Below are 18,902 nucleotides of genomic sequence, written 5' to 3'. Positions count from 1 at the left end.
AGTAAAAGTAGTCATTGTGCAGATTGGTCCATTTCAGAATAATATATATGATATGTTTTATAATGATTGATCATGAAAGTGTTCTCAAAGCTGGTAAAGGTGCAGCTAGTTTGAATGACTTTGTATACTGCAGGGTAGCTTGTGAATTTACTCCAGGTGGAACTAAAGTCTGATTTAACACTTGATTATATTTCACATCATTCATCCACATCTGTAAAGTAACTAAAGGGATTAAATACATGTAGTGGAGGAAAAGTACACCTCTGAACAGTAAAAATACCCCTGAACTGTAGTGGAGTAGAAATACAAGGTAGCATACACTGGAAATACTGAAGTAAAGTACAGTACTTGAGTAAATGTACTTAGTTACTTCCCACCTCTGGTCTTTCTCCTCTCAGGGAGATGAAGAAAGGAAACATCGGCGTGGTTTTCGAGATGGTGTGCAGGAAGCTGAAGAGTGCGATGGGGGGCTCGGTGGATCTGGGGCTGACGGGGAACAATGGAGTGGTTCATCCCAGCCTGGCAGTAAGACCTCTCTCTGAACTATTCAAAGATACACTTTGTTTGTGAGTGTATTTGTTGAGACTCAGGAGTGTTCTCTTTACAGGAGAGCGCTAAGATGATGGAGCAGAACGTCAGCCTGTTTGGATCCACTGTGGAGAGTCTGCTGTACAGATATGGAAAGGTAACATTGACTTGTACATTGTAGGAAACAGGACAGAATCCCCCCTTTCGTGGCTGAATGTATGATGTTTTTTGAGCGTAGATAACTGTTGAGCTTCTGAGTTGTTCACACAGCTGCTCTCTCCCGTCCCTTCACTTCCTCCCCACACATCTATAAAGCTCTTGGAAACAGGTCAGCTTTCCAAGTCCCTGCTTCCTGTCTCAATACAGGAGAAGAGTCCTCCGAGGCTTTCATTACACTGCTGTCCTCATGTCATAAAGAATAAGACCTTGAATATCAAATTGCCTAAAGTCAAACTTGACGATCAACCATGAGTGTATGTCACATATTAATAGAACATTATTAAGAAAAGGCCATATTCTGCTTTTTCCCCCTTTCCTGTTCTATAGGTTTTGATGCATGTAAATGGTCTGCAACGGCTAAAATCCCTGTGTTCCCCCCAGAGGTAGTTTCTCTCCTAAATACCCCTTCTTGCCTGAAATCCTTTGTTTACTTCCTTAACATAGTGACATCACTATGTAGCACTCGTGCTCCTATTGGCTAGTCCTCCAACACATTGTACGTGTTCTGGTTCAGTCCCATTCATTTACGAAACGTTATCAACTAGTTATGTGACACTTGCACTTCTATTGGCCAGCGCTCCAACACATCGTACGTGATAGGCTAAGGGGCGGGACATCTCTTAGCTGTTGACCAATCACAACAGAGCCAGCCAGCTAACCAATCAGAGCAGACTGGGCTCTGGTTTCAGACAGAGGGTGAAAAGAGGTGCTGCAGCACAGGCAGTGTGAGAAAAATAAAGAGCTTTTTCAACATTCAAGTTTAAATATGAACCTGGAAATGAGCATAATATGTCCTCTTTAAGACATTAATAAAGAAAATGACTGAGAAAGATGGACCTTTTCGAAGGCAGCAGTAGAAGCAACAGCATTTGTCCTTTAGGGTTTTTTTTTTTAAGTGTCCTTGTTTTTTTTCAGACCCTAGTGAACGAGCAGCTGATCCTGAAGAGAGTGGCAGACGTTCTGATCCACCTTTACGCCATGACAGCCGTCCTGTCCAGAACCAGCCGCTCCATCAGCATCGGGCTCAGGAACCACGACCACGAGGTGTGTACAGAACACACGCACACACACACACACACACACACACACACACACACACACACACACAGGATGTACACGAGTTGAGGAAGAGGTTAAGGTCATAGTGAGAGCAATTTTTCCATCTCCATCGACTGATTGGTGATGGAATATCTAAAATAACACAAATTGTTTATATTATTTAATACTTAAACACTTATTTTCTTGCTGTTATTGTTCATAGTAAATGTATTCTTAATTATTGAAGTGAGTAAAAGTAGTTTCTATGCTTTTATTTGTGAAGGCATGTTTGGGCAAAGGCCATAGGAAAGGCTTAAGGAAAGAAATATAGGAAACCTGTAAATGATATTGGATGGAATAAAATGTACAAACGGAGATTCTTGTCTGTATTTGGATCATTGCGTAAGATTCGCTAACTGGTGCCTCACTGTTATTTTAAGCTAATTATCTGTTTTATTTCTATATGATTTTGGCCGCTACACTAATAATAACTGACAGTAACAGCTGCCTCTCCAATACACCAGGGGTTCCTACACTTCCCAAAAGAGACATTTGGTGTCTTCCAGGACCCAAAAACACACGAGGAATAGCTTTACCATCTACATTTAAAAACTACTGACCAAGAAAACAGCAAACCATGTTTTTAAAACATTATAAAAGTCCATCACAGTGTAATGTTTCTCCTCAGCAGCTCACGATGAACTTATGAACTGTCACTGGAAAATAAGAAGCAGTAAGCCGGAGAGGGGAGTGTGGTGGAGAGAAGCCTAAATAAAGCACATCAAAGCAATAATTAAATGTGTGTAATGTTACGTCTCTCACCACCAGCTCCACATGTCATCTGAGCTGAACAGAAACGCTCTTCTGTTATTACAACTGGGAAATTAATGCATTTCACTAAGCCAATTTAGCGGTAATATAAAAATGGGTCGCGAACCTAACTTTGGGAAAGACTGCCTTAAACCATTGGTATTTAGGCTCACACTGTAACATGAACAGCTTCAGTACTCTGAATATACTTTATATTAGACGTGGATGTATTCAACTTGACGTCACACACTGGTTTGAGAATTTTTTTTAGGCATCCAAGTGTAACGATTAACTTTCATTTTCTAAATGCAAGATGTTAAAGGGTTGAAATCACAAGACAAAACCGAATGTTTTACTGATATTTTACCAAAAAGAACATCATGCTGTATTTAGGAAGACTTGAAATGACCAATTGAGGCCACAAACTTGTAAGGAAAATGTATACTGCGCTGATTATTCAAGTGAAAAATGGGGTTCAATTCTCATAGACTTCTATACAACTTGACCTATTCTTGCAACTAATGTAGTGGCGTTGTCCAAAAAATAGAATTTAAATGTAACAATACAAATAACCTTAACAGCTAAAAAACAGAAACAAAAACACTTAGGAAAATGAGTATATATGGCAAACTACATCGTATTATATTTCAAAGTTGAGGGCTGTCCAGACATATGTGCAAAATTGTGCAAAAAGCAGTCAGAGAGTTGATCATGGACATGGCTCACAGCATTAAGAAAGAAAAAAGTATCCTCCTCTCCTCTGACAGAATGCAACATGCAGCCGTCCACTTTTTGTATTTTATGTCAAACACACAGACTGTAGAGATCCTGTCAGAAGATAGTCAGTCGTGACTGTTTTTCTTTAGGACTGAAATGTTTCGCCTGAGGTTCGCAAAGTAATTCAAGTTATTTAAAAAAAGCGAATATGTCTTCAATCAAGAAGCTTTTCATCCAGTGTGTCCACTCTGATGTTTGATTTCTACCCGGTAACCTATTTAGACTTGTTTGCATTATTTGTAGAACCGGAGGAAGCCTAAATTGACATATTTTTGTAAAGTAAAACCTTTGGGTTATTGATTAAATGTGTGCATGATGTTTCCACTTGATGTGTTGCAGATGGAATTGAAACAACAAATGTTTGTAGCTGTCTCTCTTCACATTCGATAACTTTCTAGTGCTTTTAAATTGCGTTCTACATCATAATTGTGTATTTTCTAGTTTGATAAACAAGTTTTTTTTTTTTTTTCTCTAGGTGCTGCTCGCAAACACTTTCTGCACTGAGACTTTCTTCAAGAACAATTACTGGATGACCCAATTGCAAAAGCGTAAGTACAACACGAGATGGTAATTGAGAACAGAGCCTTGGCTTTTTTTTTTTACTGCATCTCGGTACAAAAGACTTGCATGTGTTGCGGAATTTCCCAGAAAAAAACCCACATACCAACACCCAAAACCCCTCGCTGCTTTTCATTCTCACACTGTGCATGTTTTTTAATGACCTGTATGTAATCCAGAGTTATCAGGTGACATGAGAGAGGAGAACTTTGTGTTTGGTATTTACAGAGGACATATAATGCTCTTTTTAGGTTCATATCAGTATGTAGTGTATCTACTTTAAAGAGTCCTCTCCTGCTGATGTTCAGGTGTATATCAGTATGTAGTGTCTCTACTTTAAAGAGTCCTCTCCTGCTGATGTTCAGGTGTATATCAGTATGTAGTGTCTCTACTTTAAAGAGTCCTCTCCTGCTGATGTTCAGGTGTATATCAGTATGTAGTGTCTCTACTTTAAAGAGTCCTCTCCTGCTGATGTTCAGGTGTATATCAGTATGTAGTGTCTCTACTTTAAAGAGTCCTCTCCTGCTGATGTTCAGGTGTATATCAGTGTGTAGTGTCTCTACTTTAAAGAGTCCTCTCCTGCTGATGTTCAGGTGTATATCAGTATGTAGTGTCTCTACTTTAAAGAGTCCTCTCCTGCTGATGTTCAGGTGTATATCAGTATGTAGTGTCTCTACTTTAAAGAGTCCTCTCCTGCTGATGTTCAGGTGTATATCAGTATGTAGTGTCTCTACTTTAAAGAGTCCTCTCCTGCTGATGTTCAGGTGTATATCAGTATGTAGTGTCTCTACTTTAAAGAGTCCTCTCCTGCTGATGTTCAGGTGTATATCAGTGTGTAGTGTCTCTACTTTAAAGAGTCCTCTCCTGCTGATGTTCAGGTGTATATCAGTATGTAGTGTCTCTACTTTAAAGAGTCCTCTCCTGCTGATGTTCAGGTGTATATCAGTATGTAGTGTCTCTACTTTAAAGAGTCCTCTCCTGCTGATGTTCAGGTGTATATCAGTATGTAGTGTCTCTACTTTAAAGAGTCCTCTCCTGCTGATGTTCAGGTGTATATCAGTATGTAGTGTCTCTACTTTAAAGAGTCCTCTCCTGCTGATGTTCAGGTGTATATCAGTATGTAGTGTCTCTACTGGGACATGTCTCCAGGCTTTAATGTTAAAAAAGCTTTTCATTGTTCTCATACTGTCTGTGCTGCAGCACCTCTTTTCACCCTCTGTCTGAAACCAGAGCCCAGTCTGCTCTGATTGGTTAGCTGGCCGGCTCTGTTGGGATTGGTCAACTGCTTAGAGATGTCCCGCCCCTTAGCCTATCACGCTGAACTTGTTACATTCTGATGGCATTGCGTTACAGAAGTACACAAAGGGGGATTTTAGCCTTTGCAGACCATTGACATGCACTAAAACCTATATAACAGACTACAGGAAAGGGAAACAAAAGCACAATAGAGCCATTTTAACAAATTCAAGTAATCTTATAATTGTCGTATTAATTATTTCCAGACTCTCCTGAAAACAACGATGCCAACATCAAAAAGATCGCCAAGGAGGTGTTGGACAACAGAGGCTACGTGTGTTCTCACCCTCTGGACAGAACATTCTGAGCCTGACCATGTGACTGGGAATCCTGCATTCTGATTGGACCATATGGACCAGTTCAATTCTCTGCGACAGCAATTTGTCTATACTATTCTTATGACTTTGGATGAGTTTTTTTGGTGCACTTCATTAATAAATTAAGCGATTTATATTGTAGTTACTGTATTTTATTAACCATAGCTTCAAGGATAACCCCTCAGATGGAATTATGAGTTTTATTCAAAGTGCTCTTGGAGTTTAGTGCTGCTCAGATGATGTTTGTGTCTTCATGTTGGGTGCATACTTCTGAAAAGTGAAGATACTCTTCTCCTTGTCTGTCAGAGGCAGGGCGGTCCGCTTGTACAGAAATGAATGCTGCTTTTTGAAGTCCCTGTAAGAAGCAACAGGACATACCACATGCACATTAAACCTCTCATGATTTCGCTATCTTGTTTTGTTCTTTTGAATAAAAAACACTAAGTTAAACGGACATGTAGTGGTACTTGTGGTACAGAGAGGTGTGTCTCTCAATGGCGTTGTCTTTGCTGCTGAGGCTGCAGTCCACACAGGGTCCTGGAGCCAGAGCCCCTCTCCTCTTCCTCTCATCTTTACTCTCGTCCAGGTTCATCACAGAGAGTTCAGGGAAAGGCTGCAAGACAAAAAACAGCTTTTGGCAACAAAAAAAACTAGAGGTTGTTAAAGTCAACGGTAACTAGAACCCAGATAAAAACATGCTAACGGACACTGAACTGCATTATGGACAACAGACAATACATTAGCTATAGCATGTCTATCTTAACAATAAGAGATAATAATAATAACAAAGAGAGGAGCAGGAATGAGTCGTAAAACCCAGAAATGTGTCTGCATTTTACAACTTCTGGTTCCTTCGTCTCTCAGTGACATATTTTTAGTTAAGTGGTGAACAAAAGCCTAGGAAATGTTCACGTTTTGTTCTACAAAATCAAATGAAAAGTAAATACTCAATGTCACAAATGTGTCATAAAAAGGGTTGTTGCTAAAAAAAAGTTACTATAATAAACTACTAAACGTCATCATGCCAACTCAAGTCCACCTTTAGCTTAGCAGTGGTGATGCGCAGCTGTGCTACTGTGATGTAGTTTGTTTACAGCCTAAAGTTAGCTTTTTACTTCTGGCTTTTGCATTTACACTTCAAAAATGACAAAGTGGTTAATAGGTCCAGATTATCCTGCTGAACAAGCCACATAAATGGGGCGAAGCCTGCGAGCTAGTTCAGGCAGTCAACTCGAGCACTTATGCTGCATTCATACATAACGCCCCTTGCCACTCTACAACCAACCAAACAGAGTCTCCTCAATACGCCGCTCTATTGAACCTGCCAGATCTCTCTATGCATCGCTTGCTGCTGCTATCGCTGCAGCTACTTCCACGTCGTTGCTGCTTGCCTGCCCCACCACCACCCCAGCTTCCACCTGTAGGCTCGGGGGGTTAGTTATTTAATCATCACTCATCGTGCTTTGTATATCTGTGGAGTGATGAGGCCCGAGCCTAGACGCCAAACTCAACTATATGCTGCTTCTAATAAACATGTTAAAGAAACACGTGAGTTGTCTGACTGAATTTCTATTCTGCAATATACTCAAATCCAAAGGGGTAACGCCATTGTTTTTTGTCGAGGGAGCCCTTGCAATGCTTACTTCGTGGTCGTCCTACAAAAATACGTCATCACGGCACCACTCTATCAAATGACTGAAACAAAGCGACAGGTTGCTCATAGTTGTTAACCTACCTCCTCAATGTGCAGCTCTCTCGACTCGACAGAGCATCAAAGTGAGTTTCAGCTCATTGTTATGCTTGCTTTTAACTTTATTGTTTTGGTTTTGGTTTATTGTTTTCCCTTTAAAATGCGGCAAGCAGCTGTTTCCAGTGAATAGTCTCTGAAAACCCACTGTGCACTTCCTGCTCAGCAGCAAACAGTAGCCGTTTCTCAATCGCGAGGATGCTGGCTTGGTAGCACAGCCGAGCCGAGCATCTTGCTTCAGAAGCGAGGCAAGAATACTTCCTGGCATTTGGAAAACGAAGAGTGGAACAGGCTAGCAAGTGTGCAGGTGTGCGTCATATGAGAGGCCCCGCCTTACATCTTCCGCCACAGATTTAGGGAAATTGGTCCATGCGCAAAGCATTGTGGGGATTTTAAGGACGCGAAGTCTACCCATGTGCAGCCTCGAAATTTCCCCCAAACCAAGGACGCGGCCTCGGTGGAATTCCAAGTATGCTGGAGATTGGAACAGTCCTTCGGCGGCACTCGATGACGTAGCATCCTTGAAATATTGGCTTGGAAGCCAATATCCTCGCGATTGAGAAACGGCCAGACACAGATAGCTGGGGAACACAGAGGGTGTTTCTCAATCGCGAGTACGCTTGCTTGGTAGCACATGTCTGCCGAGCATCTTGCTTCAGAAGCGAGTCAAGAATACTTCCTGGCATTCGGAAAACGAAGTGTGGAACACGCTAGCAAGTGTGCAGGTGTGCGTCATATGAGAGGCCTTACATCTTCCGCCACAGATTTGGGGAAATTGGTCCGTGCGCAAAGCATTGTGGGGATTTTAAGACCGCGAAGTCTACTCATGTGCAGACTCGATATTTCTCCAAACGGAGTACGCCGGGCTCGGTAGATTTCCAAGTATGCTGGAGATTGGAACAGTACTTCGGCGGCACTCGATGACGTAGTATGCTTGAAATAGTGGCTCTGAAGCAGCTTTACTCGCGATTGAGAAACACCCAGAGGAGCGTTTAGCAGCTAAAGAGTCAGACATTTACCTTAGGAGGAAGAGGAGGAGGAGAAGGAGGAGGAGACCAAAACGGAGCAAAAAGAACAAGAAATAGGCTTAATGGAAATGCGATCAGAGTACACAAGACAATATAGAGTTCTGTGCTGCCTTACAGGATAAACAAAGTTCTTATTTTGGCCTAAAATGTATTCGAAAAAATGAAAGCAGAACCTGTGAATGTGGTATGACTTTCATTCTATGTGAGGTGATTACATTTCATTCAGCTATTTAGCTTTCAATAGTGACAGTGGCTTCAAATTAGCCATATTTTAAGAGCTATATTAAAGGTAGGGTAGGTAAGTTTGAGAAACCGGCTCGAGATACACTTTTTGTTATATTCCATGGAATGCTCTTAACATCCTGATAGCAATGAATATATTAAATGCTTTGACAAAAAATCCATTAAAAAATTTCATCTGTGGAAGCTGTAACACTGTAAAAAGCACGACCAATCATTTTAGCCGGCCCGGCTAAAATAACTGGATGGCCTACCTGCCTGTCAGCTTTCCATCTGTGCACAAACTTATCTCGTGCCCTCATTGGTCATGTGCGTGTTCGTGTGTGTTGGAGGAGGGGCTCTGTAAGGAAGTGGCAGATTTTCTCCGGTTGTGTATTTTCAAATTCTAGCGCACTCGAGCCGGTTTCTCAAACTTACCTACCCCACCTTTAATGGTTTTCTTTATATTTAAATGTCTAAATTGCTTTTGGATGAAGACATGAGATTATTCTTATGTCTTTCTTTCCTCTTCTCTGGGCAATGTTGGATTTTCCCCACATTTATTTTCTAGCAGTCTTTCCACCTAAAGATATATCTTGTTTTAAATGGCATGAAGCTAAGTCATAGAAACAACCTAAAATACTGTACCTTCAGCGCCATGCCTTCTTTCCTCAGTGAATACTTATTGGGCTCATCCTTCAGTATTTCCTGAATCCTCTCTGAGTTTCCTCCAATAAGACACTTGAACTCTGGGATGTGGCTGTTGCATGCTGGGTAACTTCTGCCTTCAGGAAGCAGTTTCTTCATCCAGCGACAGTACTGAGTCCGAGCCGCCTCCAGCTGTTCCTGATGGAGAGGCTCTCCTGAGGATCCAGAGCAATACAACTCAGCCCATTTTACACTTTTCTCTTTATGTATTATCTTAACTCTATATAGCAAACAGAGGTGGGAAGTAGTGGAGTACAAATACTTTGTTACTGTACTTAAATACATTTTTCTGGTATCAGTAGGCTACTTTACTCCACTACTTATTTTTCTGACGACTTTTTACTTTTACTCCTTACATTTTGAACACAAATACCTGTACTTTCTACTTCTTACATTTTGAACACAAATACCTGTACTTTCTACTTCTTACATGTTGAACACAAATACCTGTACTTTCTACTTCTTACATTTTGAACACAAATACCTGTACTTTCTACTTCTTACATTTTGAACACAAATACCTGTACTTTCTACTTCTCTCATTTTGAACACAAATACCTGTACTTTCTACTTCTTACATGTTGAACACAAATACCTGTACTTTCTACTTCTTACATTTTGAACCCAAATACCTGTACTTTCTACTTCTTACATGTTGAACCCAAATACCTGTACTTTCTACTTCTTACATGTTGAACACAAATACCTGTACTTTCTACTTCTTACATGTTGAACCCAAATACCTGAACTTTCTACTTCTCACATTTTCCAAACAGGCTGGTTCCTTTAGTTTGAATGTGTGTTTGGTGGCGTGATCATTATTATTTAGAGTCATTGCGTGCCTATTGATTTGAACACGATCCGTGTATCCATCATTTCCTGGTCTTCTCTAAAGAAGAGGGACCAATGAAAACGTTGTCATGTTGCCGTTGTTCAGCATGGAAACATTCATTAGCTAACAATGACATTATTGTTCTATTAATATAAAGGGAGGTTAGGTACTCTTTAAAACAGCTGCTAGTTATGGGTACTTTTTACTGAAGTACATTTCAAAGCCCACTTTACTTTTACTTGAGTAAAGAAGTTTAGTCAGTACTTCTACTTTTACCAGAGTATTTTTAAACACGAGTATCTGTACTTCTACTTGAGGAAAGGATGTGTGTACTTTGACCATCTCTGGTAACAAATCACCTCTGGCTGGCATAGCTTCTCACACTGTACATTTTACATTTATATTCAATCTAATATAATATTCCATTCCTCACATACTTATAGTATCCTGCTTTATATTTGTTACTGTACATTTGTAATTCAACATGTATATTTTCTAATATTTTCTTAATGCTATTTTATTTCTATTGAGATGTTGACATTTTTGAATGTTTGTGTTTGTGTGTATTTCTAGTCTTTTAATTTTTATTGTACAATGCCACATATTTTTATGTTGCATGCAACGCAAACATTTCCCAAATTGGAATCAATAAAGTACTTATTGTCTTATCTTATCTTAGGTAACTGGTTAATTAAATCAGGAAGACATTGTTATGATTTCTCGGACGTTTAAACATTAACATTTCATTTCCTTGCTGATATCTGTTCTTCTGTGCGGCGTGGGAGTTTGTTACTCAGCAGCAAAAATTGATATTGGCTCAAACAGCAGCCATCTGGAGCTGTAATCAAAACATCTCAATACTGAGAAAAGCTCACAGCCCACGGTTGTAGGAAAAAATCGAAACTTGGATAGACTGTGGACCTTAATGCGTTGATAAATACTAGTTCCAGTCACTCAGAACCATCATCTTTTCCCCATGATTTCCACAGTTGTTGGTTAAAAAAGTATTTAAAACCCAAACAGTGGAGGCAAAAACAGTTGTGAGTTTTGGGTTCCTCTCCCAAGAAAACAGTAGCATCAGTATGTCAAATCAGAATATGTACAAAGTGTATTTGTCGTAGTAGTAGTAGTCCTCATGTCCATGTCACTACCAACAAGGATAAACAAAGCAAGCAGTAACAATATTAATTTCAAAAGCACTTTATCCATGAGACACCAGCTCTGAAAACTGCCTAATTGAAGTCTTTAACTGAGCGAAACACATATAACTAAACCAACTAGAGAATGCAATTCCTGAATAAATTGCTAGTGGGAATGCTTTATGCTGAAAAGTAATGTGTAAGAAGAAAGTGAAGAATTTAGATTGAAATGATACATGAACACTGGGGGCTTGAATGTGTGATGAGAGAAGAAAAGAAAGTAAAAAGGCTTGGAAAAGCAGCAGAATATTTGAACTGCAAACCTTTGAACTAACTTGATGGTGAATGATCTGTCGCCATGCCAACGGCATTTGAAGAAATCTCAAAACTGTCCCGTAGATGTCTTCACGGCTGGACTGTTAGCACACATGTGAAGTTTTAGCACTTTTTGAACATTTTCATAGGAGTTATAGCGACATCGTCTTTTATGGCGAGGGATGCGTTTCCATGGAAACGGCATATGGTGAGATCTCAGATTTGGCGTAGAGCTGTTGAGGCATGGACCGGTGATATACAAGTGAAGATTGGGGGACGATTGGACCGTGTCGATTGGACTTACAGCGACATCGTGTTTCATGGGGAGTGGTCTGTCGCCATGGCAACGGCATTTGAAGAAATCTCAAAACTGTCCCGTAGATGTCTTCACGGCTGGACTGTTAGCACACATGTGAAGTTTTAGCACTTTTTGAACATTTTCATAGGAGTTATAGCGACATCGTCTTTTATGGCGAGGGATGCGTTTCCATGGAAACGGCATATGGTGAGATCTCAGATTTGGCGTAGAGCTGTTGAGGCATGGACCGGTGATATACAAGTGAAGATTGGGGGACGAATGGACCGTGTCGATTGGACTTACAGCGACATCGTGTTTCATGGGGAGTGGTCTGTCGCCATGGCAACGGCATTTGAAGAAATCTCAAAACTGTCCCGTAGATGTCTTCACGGCTGGACTGTTAGCGAAGTTTGAGCACTTTTTGAACATTTTCATAGGAGTTATAGCGACATCGTCTTTTATGGCGAGGGATGCGTTTCCATGGAAACGGCATATGGTGAGATCTCAGATTTGGCGTAGAGCTGTTGAGGCATGGACCGGTGATATACAAGTGAAGATTGGGGGACGATCGGACCGTGTCCATTGGACTTACAGCGACATCGTGCTTCATGGTGAGTGGTCTGTCGCCATGGCAACGGCATTTGAAGAAATCTCAAAACTGTCCCGTAAATGTCTTCACGGCTGGACTGATAGCACACATGTGAAGTTTTAGCACTTTTTGAACATTTTCATAGGAGTTATAGCGACATCGTCTTTTATGGCGAGGGATGCGTTTCCATGGAAACGGCATATGGTGAGATCTCAGATTTGGCGTAGAGCTGTTGAGGCATGGACCGGTGATATACAAGTGAAGATTGGGGGACGATCGGACCGTGTCCATTGGACTTACAGCGACATCGTGCTTCATGGCGAGTGGTCTGTCGCCATGGCAACGGCATTTGAAGAAATCTCAAAACTGTCCCGTAGATGTCTTCACGGCTGGACTGTTATTTAGAAGTTTAGCAATATCGTGTTTTATTGCAAGGGATGCGTTGCCATGGCAACAGCTTTTTTGGAGAGAGAGAGAGAGAGAGAGAGAGAGAGAGAGAGAGAGAGAGAGAGAGAGAGAGAGAGAGAGAGAGAGAGAGAGAGAGAGAGAGAGAGAGAGAGAGAGAGTGTGTGTGAGTATGAAATGAACAGTTAGAACTGACTGCTGTCAGTAGGAGTGATGACATCATCGCGTTCCATTACACAGGTGTTTATAGTTGAGCTAACGAGCTATGAAAAGATCAAAGGCTTCATTGTTCTGAATGAGAGATGTACCTCTTACATGTGAACGTTTTGTGGAAGAACGATAACAGATATCTGTGAAATTTCAAAACGTGAAGCATGTCAAGGAAGTTGAGTATCTGAAGTGTAATTTTTGTGTACTTTCGGGTTAATAATGTGGCCTTTTTGGCAGTTTAACTAAAGGTGTGCGGCTGCTGCTGTGAGGAAATATCTTCCTGAAATTACAATGGGCTTTAATGGAGACATGTTGAACGTTTTTGTCACTTCATGCCCTCAAGAGGCATTTTGTTTAATTATTTTTTTGCTTAATTATTTGTCATTTTTCAAGCTACGAGATGTTTTCCTACGTTTGTCATGAAAAATTATGTCTCAGGAATGTAGGGTTTGGGAATTATGGCAGTTTTATAAAAAAATATGAAGGGAAATTTCAAGATTTCCTACCCTCTAGCTGTGACATCACGCACTCTAACTTAACGAGCTGCGCAATGTTAAAGTTCAAATGTTAAAAATGTGATGAATTATGGGATGTATCTCTGGAATTATGAAAGTTATGAATGATAAAAGTAATAGCAGTCGATTCCCGACCGAGCTGAACGTTTTGATGTTTGAACGGAGTTTCTGCGATGTTGAATGTGGGAGGAGAAGACGGACAAAAGAATTGGACGGAATAATAAACTTTTTGTCAGTAGCATAACATATAGTTGGAATGCTGTATCAGCATTCCCACTAAATAATATGTTACAGGGTACATGTAACCAGACTAAAGATATCCCATCAGTCTCTATCCCTCTCAGCTCCCCTATATCAAACACTTACTCATCAAACAACTATTAACTTTTCTGCTACAAATCAACTCCATAACTCACTACTTTTGATCTGAAAATAAATGCAATCCATTGGGATTTTGAATGCTGGAAGGATCTTTAAAAAAAACGACCATAACAAAACAGTTAATTGACACAGTGAGGTCTGAGAGGGACATCGAGTTCTGAAAATACAATAAAGATGTTGAATGTTTGAAACTATTCTCGAATGCTTTATTGTGGTTTCTGATAAATGGCGTACTGATTTCTGTCAGACAACCAGCTGGGATATGTTATTCACTGGTTCTGTTTCCTTTCAATCTCTATCAATAAGTCATTTCATTTAGCTAAGATTAACAAATATCCTGTAAAGGCTTGCTTTAAAGCCGGAGTACCACACTTTTTGTGTTATGAGAGTAATAACCACATGGGAGTGACCATAGCAACAGCCTGGGGTAAAGTGGAGCTATGCTGCCAGCCACCGCTAAGATGCAAGCTAATGCTATCAAGTTCAAACTGTTGTGCTTTTGGCTGTTGTAAGAAATAAAATCAATGTGTATATGGCGTAATTTAAATTAAATACACTGTTTTAATTTAAAACTGTTTTATTCTGAAACCGGAAGTTCACACAACGACTTCGGGTTTTGCTAGTAAATATTGTTAGCTTCAATTTAAGGTTAGCATTAGCATGTGGCTAAAGACTACATTACATGTTACTTGTTAGACGCTTTTATCCAAAGCGACTTACATACTCAATACTGTGGACAATCCCCACAGGAGCAATTTGGGGTGAAGTGTCTTGCCCTGGGACACAACGACATGCTGACTGCAGTGGGGTTTGAACCTGTGCTTCCTTGATCCGAACACCAACGCTCTAACCACTGCACCACACGCCTCCTGATTACGTTTTGAAACAGTGAATTTAAGGTTAAATGACACATAGTGTTGCACACTAAAAACACTGTCTTTAACCCTCACTTATTGACACTGAAATACTTTTATTAGGGAATGTTTAAATAACCACATACATTAGAATAGTGTAAATTAACAACAGGATTTGCATTGGACACGCCCCTGTTGACGCCGGCCAATAGGAGAAGACCACAGATGATAACAGGAGAAGCAAGCCAAGTATCGATCTCTCTTCCGCCCAGCACCCCACGCGAACGGGTATCAGCTGACCTGAGGGGGGGAGCCGCCCAACTTGAACAGTCTCATTTGTATATCATCGTATTATTTTGTTTAATTAAATGCTGTTAACTTGTATAAGCTTCCTTGGACTCTTTTCAGTTTATCCTAGTCTCAGGGTTTAAGAATTCCTAACACTGTATGCCCACAAACTTTACCTCAAATTGTGTAGAAATATGTAGATAGTTTTCATTCACAACATGCGACATTGAGGCCTGTCCAGCCAAGAAAAAGATGACCAGCTTGTACTTTTAACTTTGGATAATTGTTCTGTTCATTCAGCAGGAGGATAAGCCATGGCCACAGCCTTGTGTTCTACAATATGTGTCACCTTGATGGGTTTCTCCTTCTTTCCCTCCTGAACCCTCGCTTTGATTCTGACACTGAATTTACAGGCGATGTCTTTTAATGGCTACAATGGAAATATCTCAGTTTGACATCTGGTTAACAGTTGGCCAGTTACTCACAGGAAAGGGAAGAACAAGCCATCATACAGTACAAGACTAAACCACTGTAACACTTTAAGCAGCTAAAAGTGTGTTGTGGTACATTGATGCAGCACAGCCTACCTGCCAGGTTAATGGACGTCGGGCTGAACACAGGTGGAGGTTTGCTGAGGAGATGGAAGTCCTCACAGCGCCGCCTCCAGCCCCAAACGTCCCTTGAAAGTGTCTGCTTTAATAGGTCGGCATGAAGGATGTTCTCCCTCCATGGCTGAAAGCACAGGGACCAGTAGTGTTAGAAAAATATCACTCGTCACCGGCTTGAGCTTTAATCTCAGGATTAATGTATTTCTGATCCTCTCCAGAATGGAAGTAGTAATCACATACAGAGCATCAACTAGTTCCTGAACAGTGTCCTTCACATGCTGATATCCAAGAGAGGGAGTTACACAGTCACAAGATGGAGGAATAGAAAGCAGTATTCAATGTTTACTTCAGATTAGCTCCACGTCAGAAATGATCATGCTTGTCATGTGTCTATCTCCATAGAGGCTGAATCATCATGTTAATCACATAGCTATCATATGCCTAAAACAGTCCTGATGCTCTTCTAGGTAATCATACATCCTGTCATGTTCACAGCAACAGTTGGGATACCTTTGTTATCATGTTACTCTCATATTGGAAGAGTACATTCAGTATTTTCCCAACAATTAGTATTATCAATTAAACTCTATACTACACTGAATACACTAGCAAGGTTACTATTGGATCATCAAGAAAGTACAGTATGTATCAATCAAAATATTATCCCTGTGATCAGATACATTGGGATGCCAGTAAACTGAAGAGTCCTGTTCCTATGAAGTGGCATCACCTTCCTCAGCTCCTCCACTCGAGCCTCATCTGGGTGTTTAGGATGTCTCGTGGACTTGTCACTGCTCAGACTTTTGAGCCAAAGTGGGGCGGCAGCGGTGGAGTTTGAGTCTTTCTTCAGAGTCACGTCTCCTTGTTCTACTGTAGCACTTTGGTACTGCTGACTGTAGGTGAACCTGCGCCCTGGCACCTGGAGTTATCACCAGAGAAGCACAATACATGAATTAATCATTATATGATATACACTTTGAATAAGGAAAGCATAAAGGACAAATTGTTGAATGGATAGGAATACAACACTAAACGGAAATACTACGAGACTCTTCATAGCAAACAAGATCTTATTAATATTTGTACATGTTGCATTATTATTGTGTGGTGATGCAGTTTAAAGCATCATTGTTACACGGCTTGGTTGAATATTCGATGCTGATTGGTCAATTTAGAAAATTCTGGGGTCAGCTCTTTTTTGCTAACAGACTGTTGCTAGGTAGAACAGACCATTGCTAAGCAGGACACTCTAATAAAGGGAATATGTACATTCATATTAATCCACAGAAAGAAATCCTGTCAATTTAACGTCAGCTGTGAACAACAAACATTAGTTTTCCTCCGTCAGAAAACACAGTGGAATACTTTTCTAATATTGGTTTTTATATTTGTTGAGAGCACAAAATCGAGTCGGACGGACTATTTTTTTCTTAGCAGAAGCAATACGATCAAATGTAAATCAATGCTGTGATTCAAATCGTTGGTTTATTCATTAGGTAGCGGTGTAATAAGCGGGATAATGTGCAGCGAGGCAGTCCTTAATGGAAAAAGAACAACGAAACCAAGACACCAAACTGTACCTATGCACTTTGTACAGTATCTATAAATCAGTATTGTATCTACATTATACTCCATTCATCAAACCATAGCCATTTCTTTGCGCAGCAGCTCCTTCTCTAGCTCAGTAGAGTTGTAGGTCTGGATGCTGTAGTTGTGTGTTGGTCTTTCTGCAGACTGATCCATCTTTATCACAGCCGCCTCCTGCTTCTGCAAGCGCTCACTCTCCACCTGCACCTTCTTAATATTGTCCTGGAAAATGATGTAACATAATATGAGTGGCTCTGTTAGGAAGTTAGATTCTACTGAGTTTAGTTTAGGCACCTGAATGAAGTCCTTGGACTGTTGTCTGTCGTGTTTCCATCTCATGAACTCTTTGTTGTACGTGTTGAGCGGTGCATATCTTTTGATGCGGATGACAGGCAGAGAGGTCATGTCCAGCTCATGGTTTGTTTCAACTTTCTGCTCCCAGTACTCCGGATATGTGCCGTATTCCTTTATCATGCCGAGAATCATGTCTGCAGAGGGGAAGAGGTTCCACTGCACCGCGTCTTTCAGCTGCCTTACTTCACAGAGCTGTCTTAATCTGGGCAAAATTATAAAAAACACATATATACATATATCCCAAAATGTTCAGAGATTACTCATTTTGTCAATTTATGAAACTTTATCAACCACTATGTAACACTTGCGCTTCTATTGACTAGCGCTCCAACACACATTTTACATGATAGGCTAAGGGGCGGGACATCTCTAAGCGGTTGACCAATCACAACAGAGCCGGCCAGCCAACCAATCAGAGCAGACTGGGCTCTGGTTTCAGACAGAGGGTGAAAAGAGGTGCTGCAGCACAGGCAGTATGAGAACAATAAAGAGCTTTTTGAAAATTAAAGCATGGAGACACTACTAACTAACATGAACCTGAAAATGAGAAGAATATGGCCTCTTTAAATAATGATAATATGCCAGTATTGTAAAGCTTTTTCCATATTTCCCAATGGAATAATACAGCTTTAAACACAACAGCAGTGTTTGCTTTAACATATTATTCAGGATTTGCCGTAAAAAGAGTAAAATAGGTGAAAAAGGTTACGATACTTTAAAGGTCACATATCATGCTATTTTTAGGCAATAGTCTCAGATGTATAAAAATATATAAAAAACATGTCTATGGAGTGTTTTGCTCAAAATACCAAACAGATCACCCATTCTAGCCATGCCTCATATCCCTCTATTTCACTTCCTGTTTCTAAAGTGCTGATTTGGGGTATAAAGCTTTAAAAGAAATTGATAAAAAAAAAAGGAGGAGGGGGCTGAGATCATGCGGGACCCGGCAGCTACTGTCTAAACTAAATACTGCCGTGATGAAACGCCATATCATGGATTATCAAGGATTGTTTCTGAAACAGTATGGAGCTCAAAGGCTTTCTCTCTTGCCGGTTATACCACAAGGTGAGTTCCTTTTTATTTCCTGCTTCTTCACACACATGCTCTCCAGTACAGGTTAGCTCTGAGTGTTAGCGATGCTAATGTAAACATCGACCATATTACGTCCAAAACAGTCGGGCATTGTTTCTGAAAGCAGTTTCTGATAGGGCCGTGGGTGTAAAGCCAGCCTACATTTCAGATATTACTTCATATCGGACGCAAATCTGAATCAGCTCCG

General features: G+C 40.5%; 2 protein-coding genes across 2 annotated transcripts in view; one reads left to right on the top strand and one right to left on the bottom strand.

Annotated features, from left to right (window-relative positions):
- The window catches only part of acad9 (acyl-CoA dehydrogenase family, member 9), a 20,077-nt gene extending 14,123 nt beyond the window's left edge, over positions 1-5,954 (top strand). Inside the window, exons 14-18 of the mRNA XM_034121553.1 lie at positions 399-525; positions 608-685; positions 1,663-1,791; positions 3,848-3,920; positions 5,433-5,954. Coding sequence (XP_033977444.1) covers positions 399-525; positions 608-685; positions 1,663-1,791; positions 3,848-3,920; positions 5,433-5,533 — 508 coding nt within the window. The 3' untranslated portion in view covers positions 5,534-5,954. The remainder of the gene's footprint in view (positions 1-398; positions 526-607; positions 686-1,662; positions 1,792-3,847; positions 3,921-5,432) is intronic.
- Positions 5,730-18,902, bottom strand: part of cfap92 (cilia and flagella associated protein 92 (putative)) — a 17,664-nt gene continuing 4,491 nt past the window's right edge. Inside the window, exons 8-13 of the mRNA XM_034121552.1 lie at positions 17,561-17,822; positions 17,324-17,488; positions 16,410-16,598; positions 15,659-15,803; positions 9,186-9,400; positions 5,730-6,156 (exon numbers count right to left, since the gene is read on the bottom strand). Of these exons, the coding sequence (XP_033977443.1) occupies positions 5,989-6,156; positions 9,186-9,400; positions 15,659-15,803; positions 16,410-16,598; positions 17,324-17,488; positions 17,561-17,822 (1,144 nt within the window). The 3' untranslated portion in view covers positions 5,730-5,988. The remainder of the gene's footprint in view (positions 6,157-9,185; positions 9,401-15,658; positions 15,804-16,409; positions 16,599-17,323; positions 17,489-17,560; positions 17,823-18,902) is intronic.

Source organism: Trematomus bernacchii, unplaced genomic scaffold, assembly GCF_902827165.1.
Source record: "Trematomus bernacchii unplaced genomic scaffold, fTreBer1.1, whole genome shotgun sequence".
Lineage (NCBI taxonomy): Eukaryota > Metazoa > Chordata > Actinopteri > Perciformes > Nototheniidae > Trematomus > Trematomus bernacchii.
Note: the sequence above shows the minus strand (reverse complement) of the source record. Positions and strands in the feature narration are given on the sequence as shown.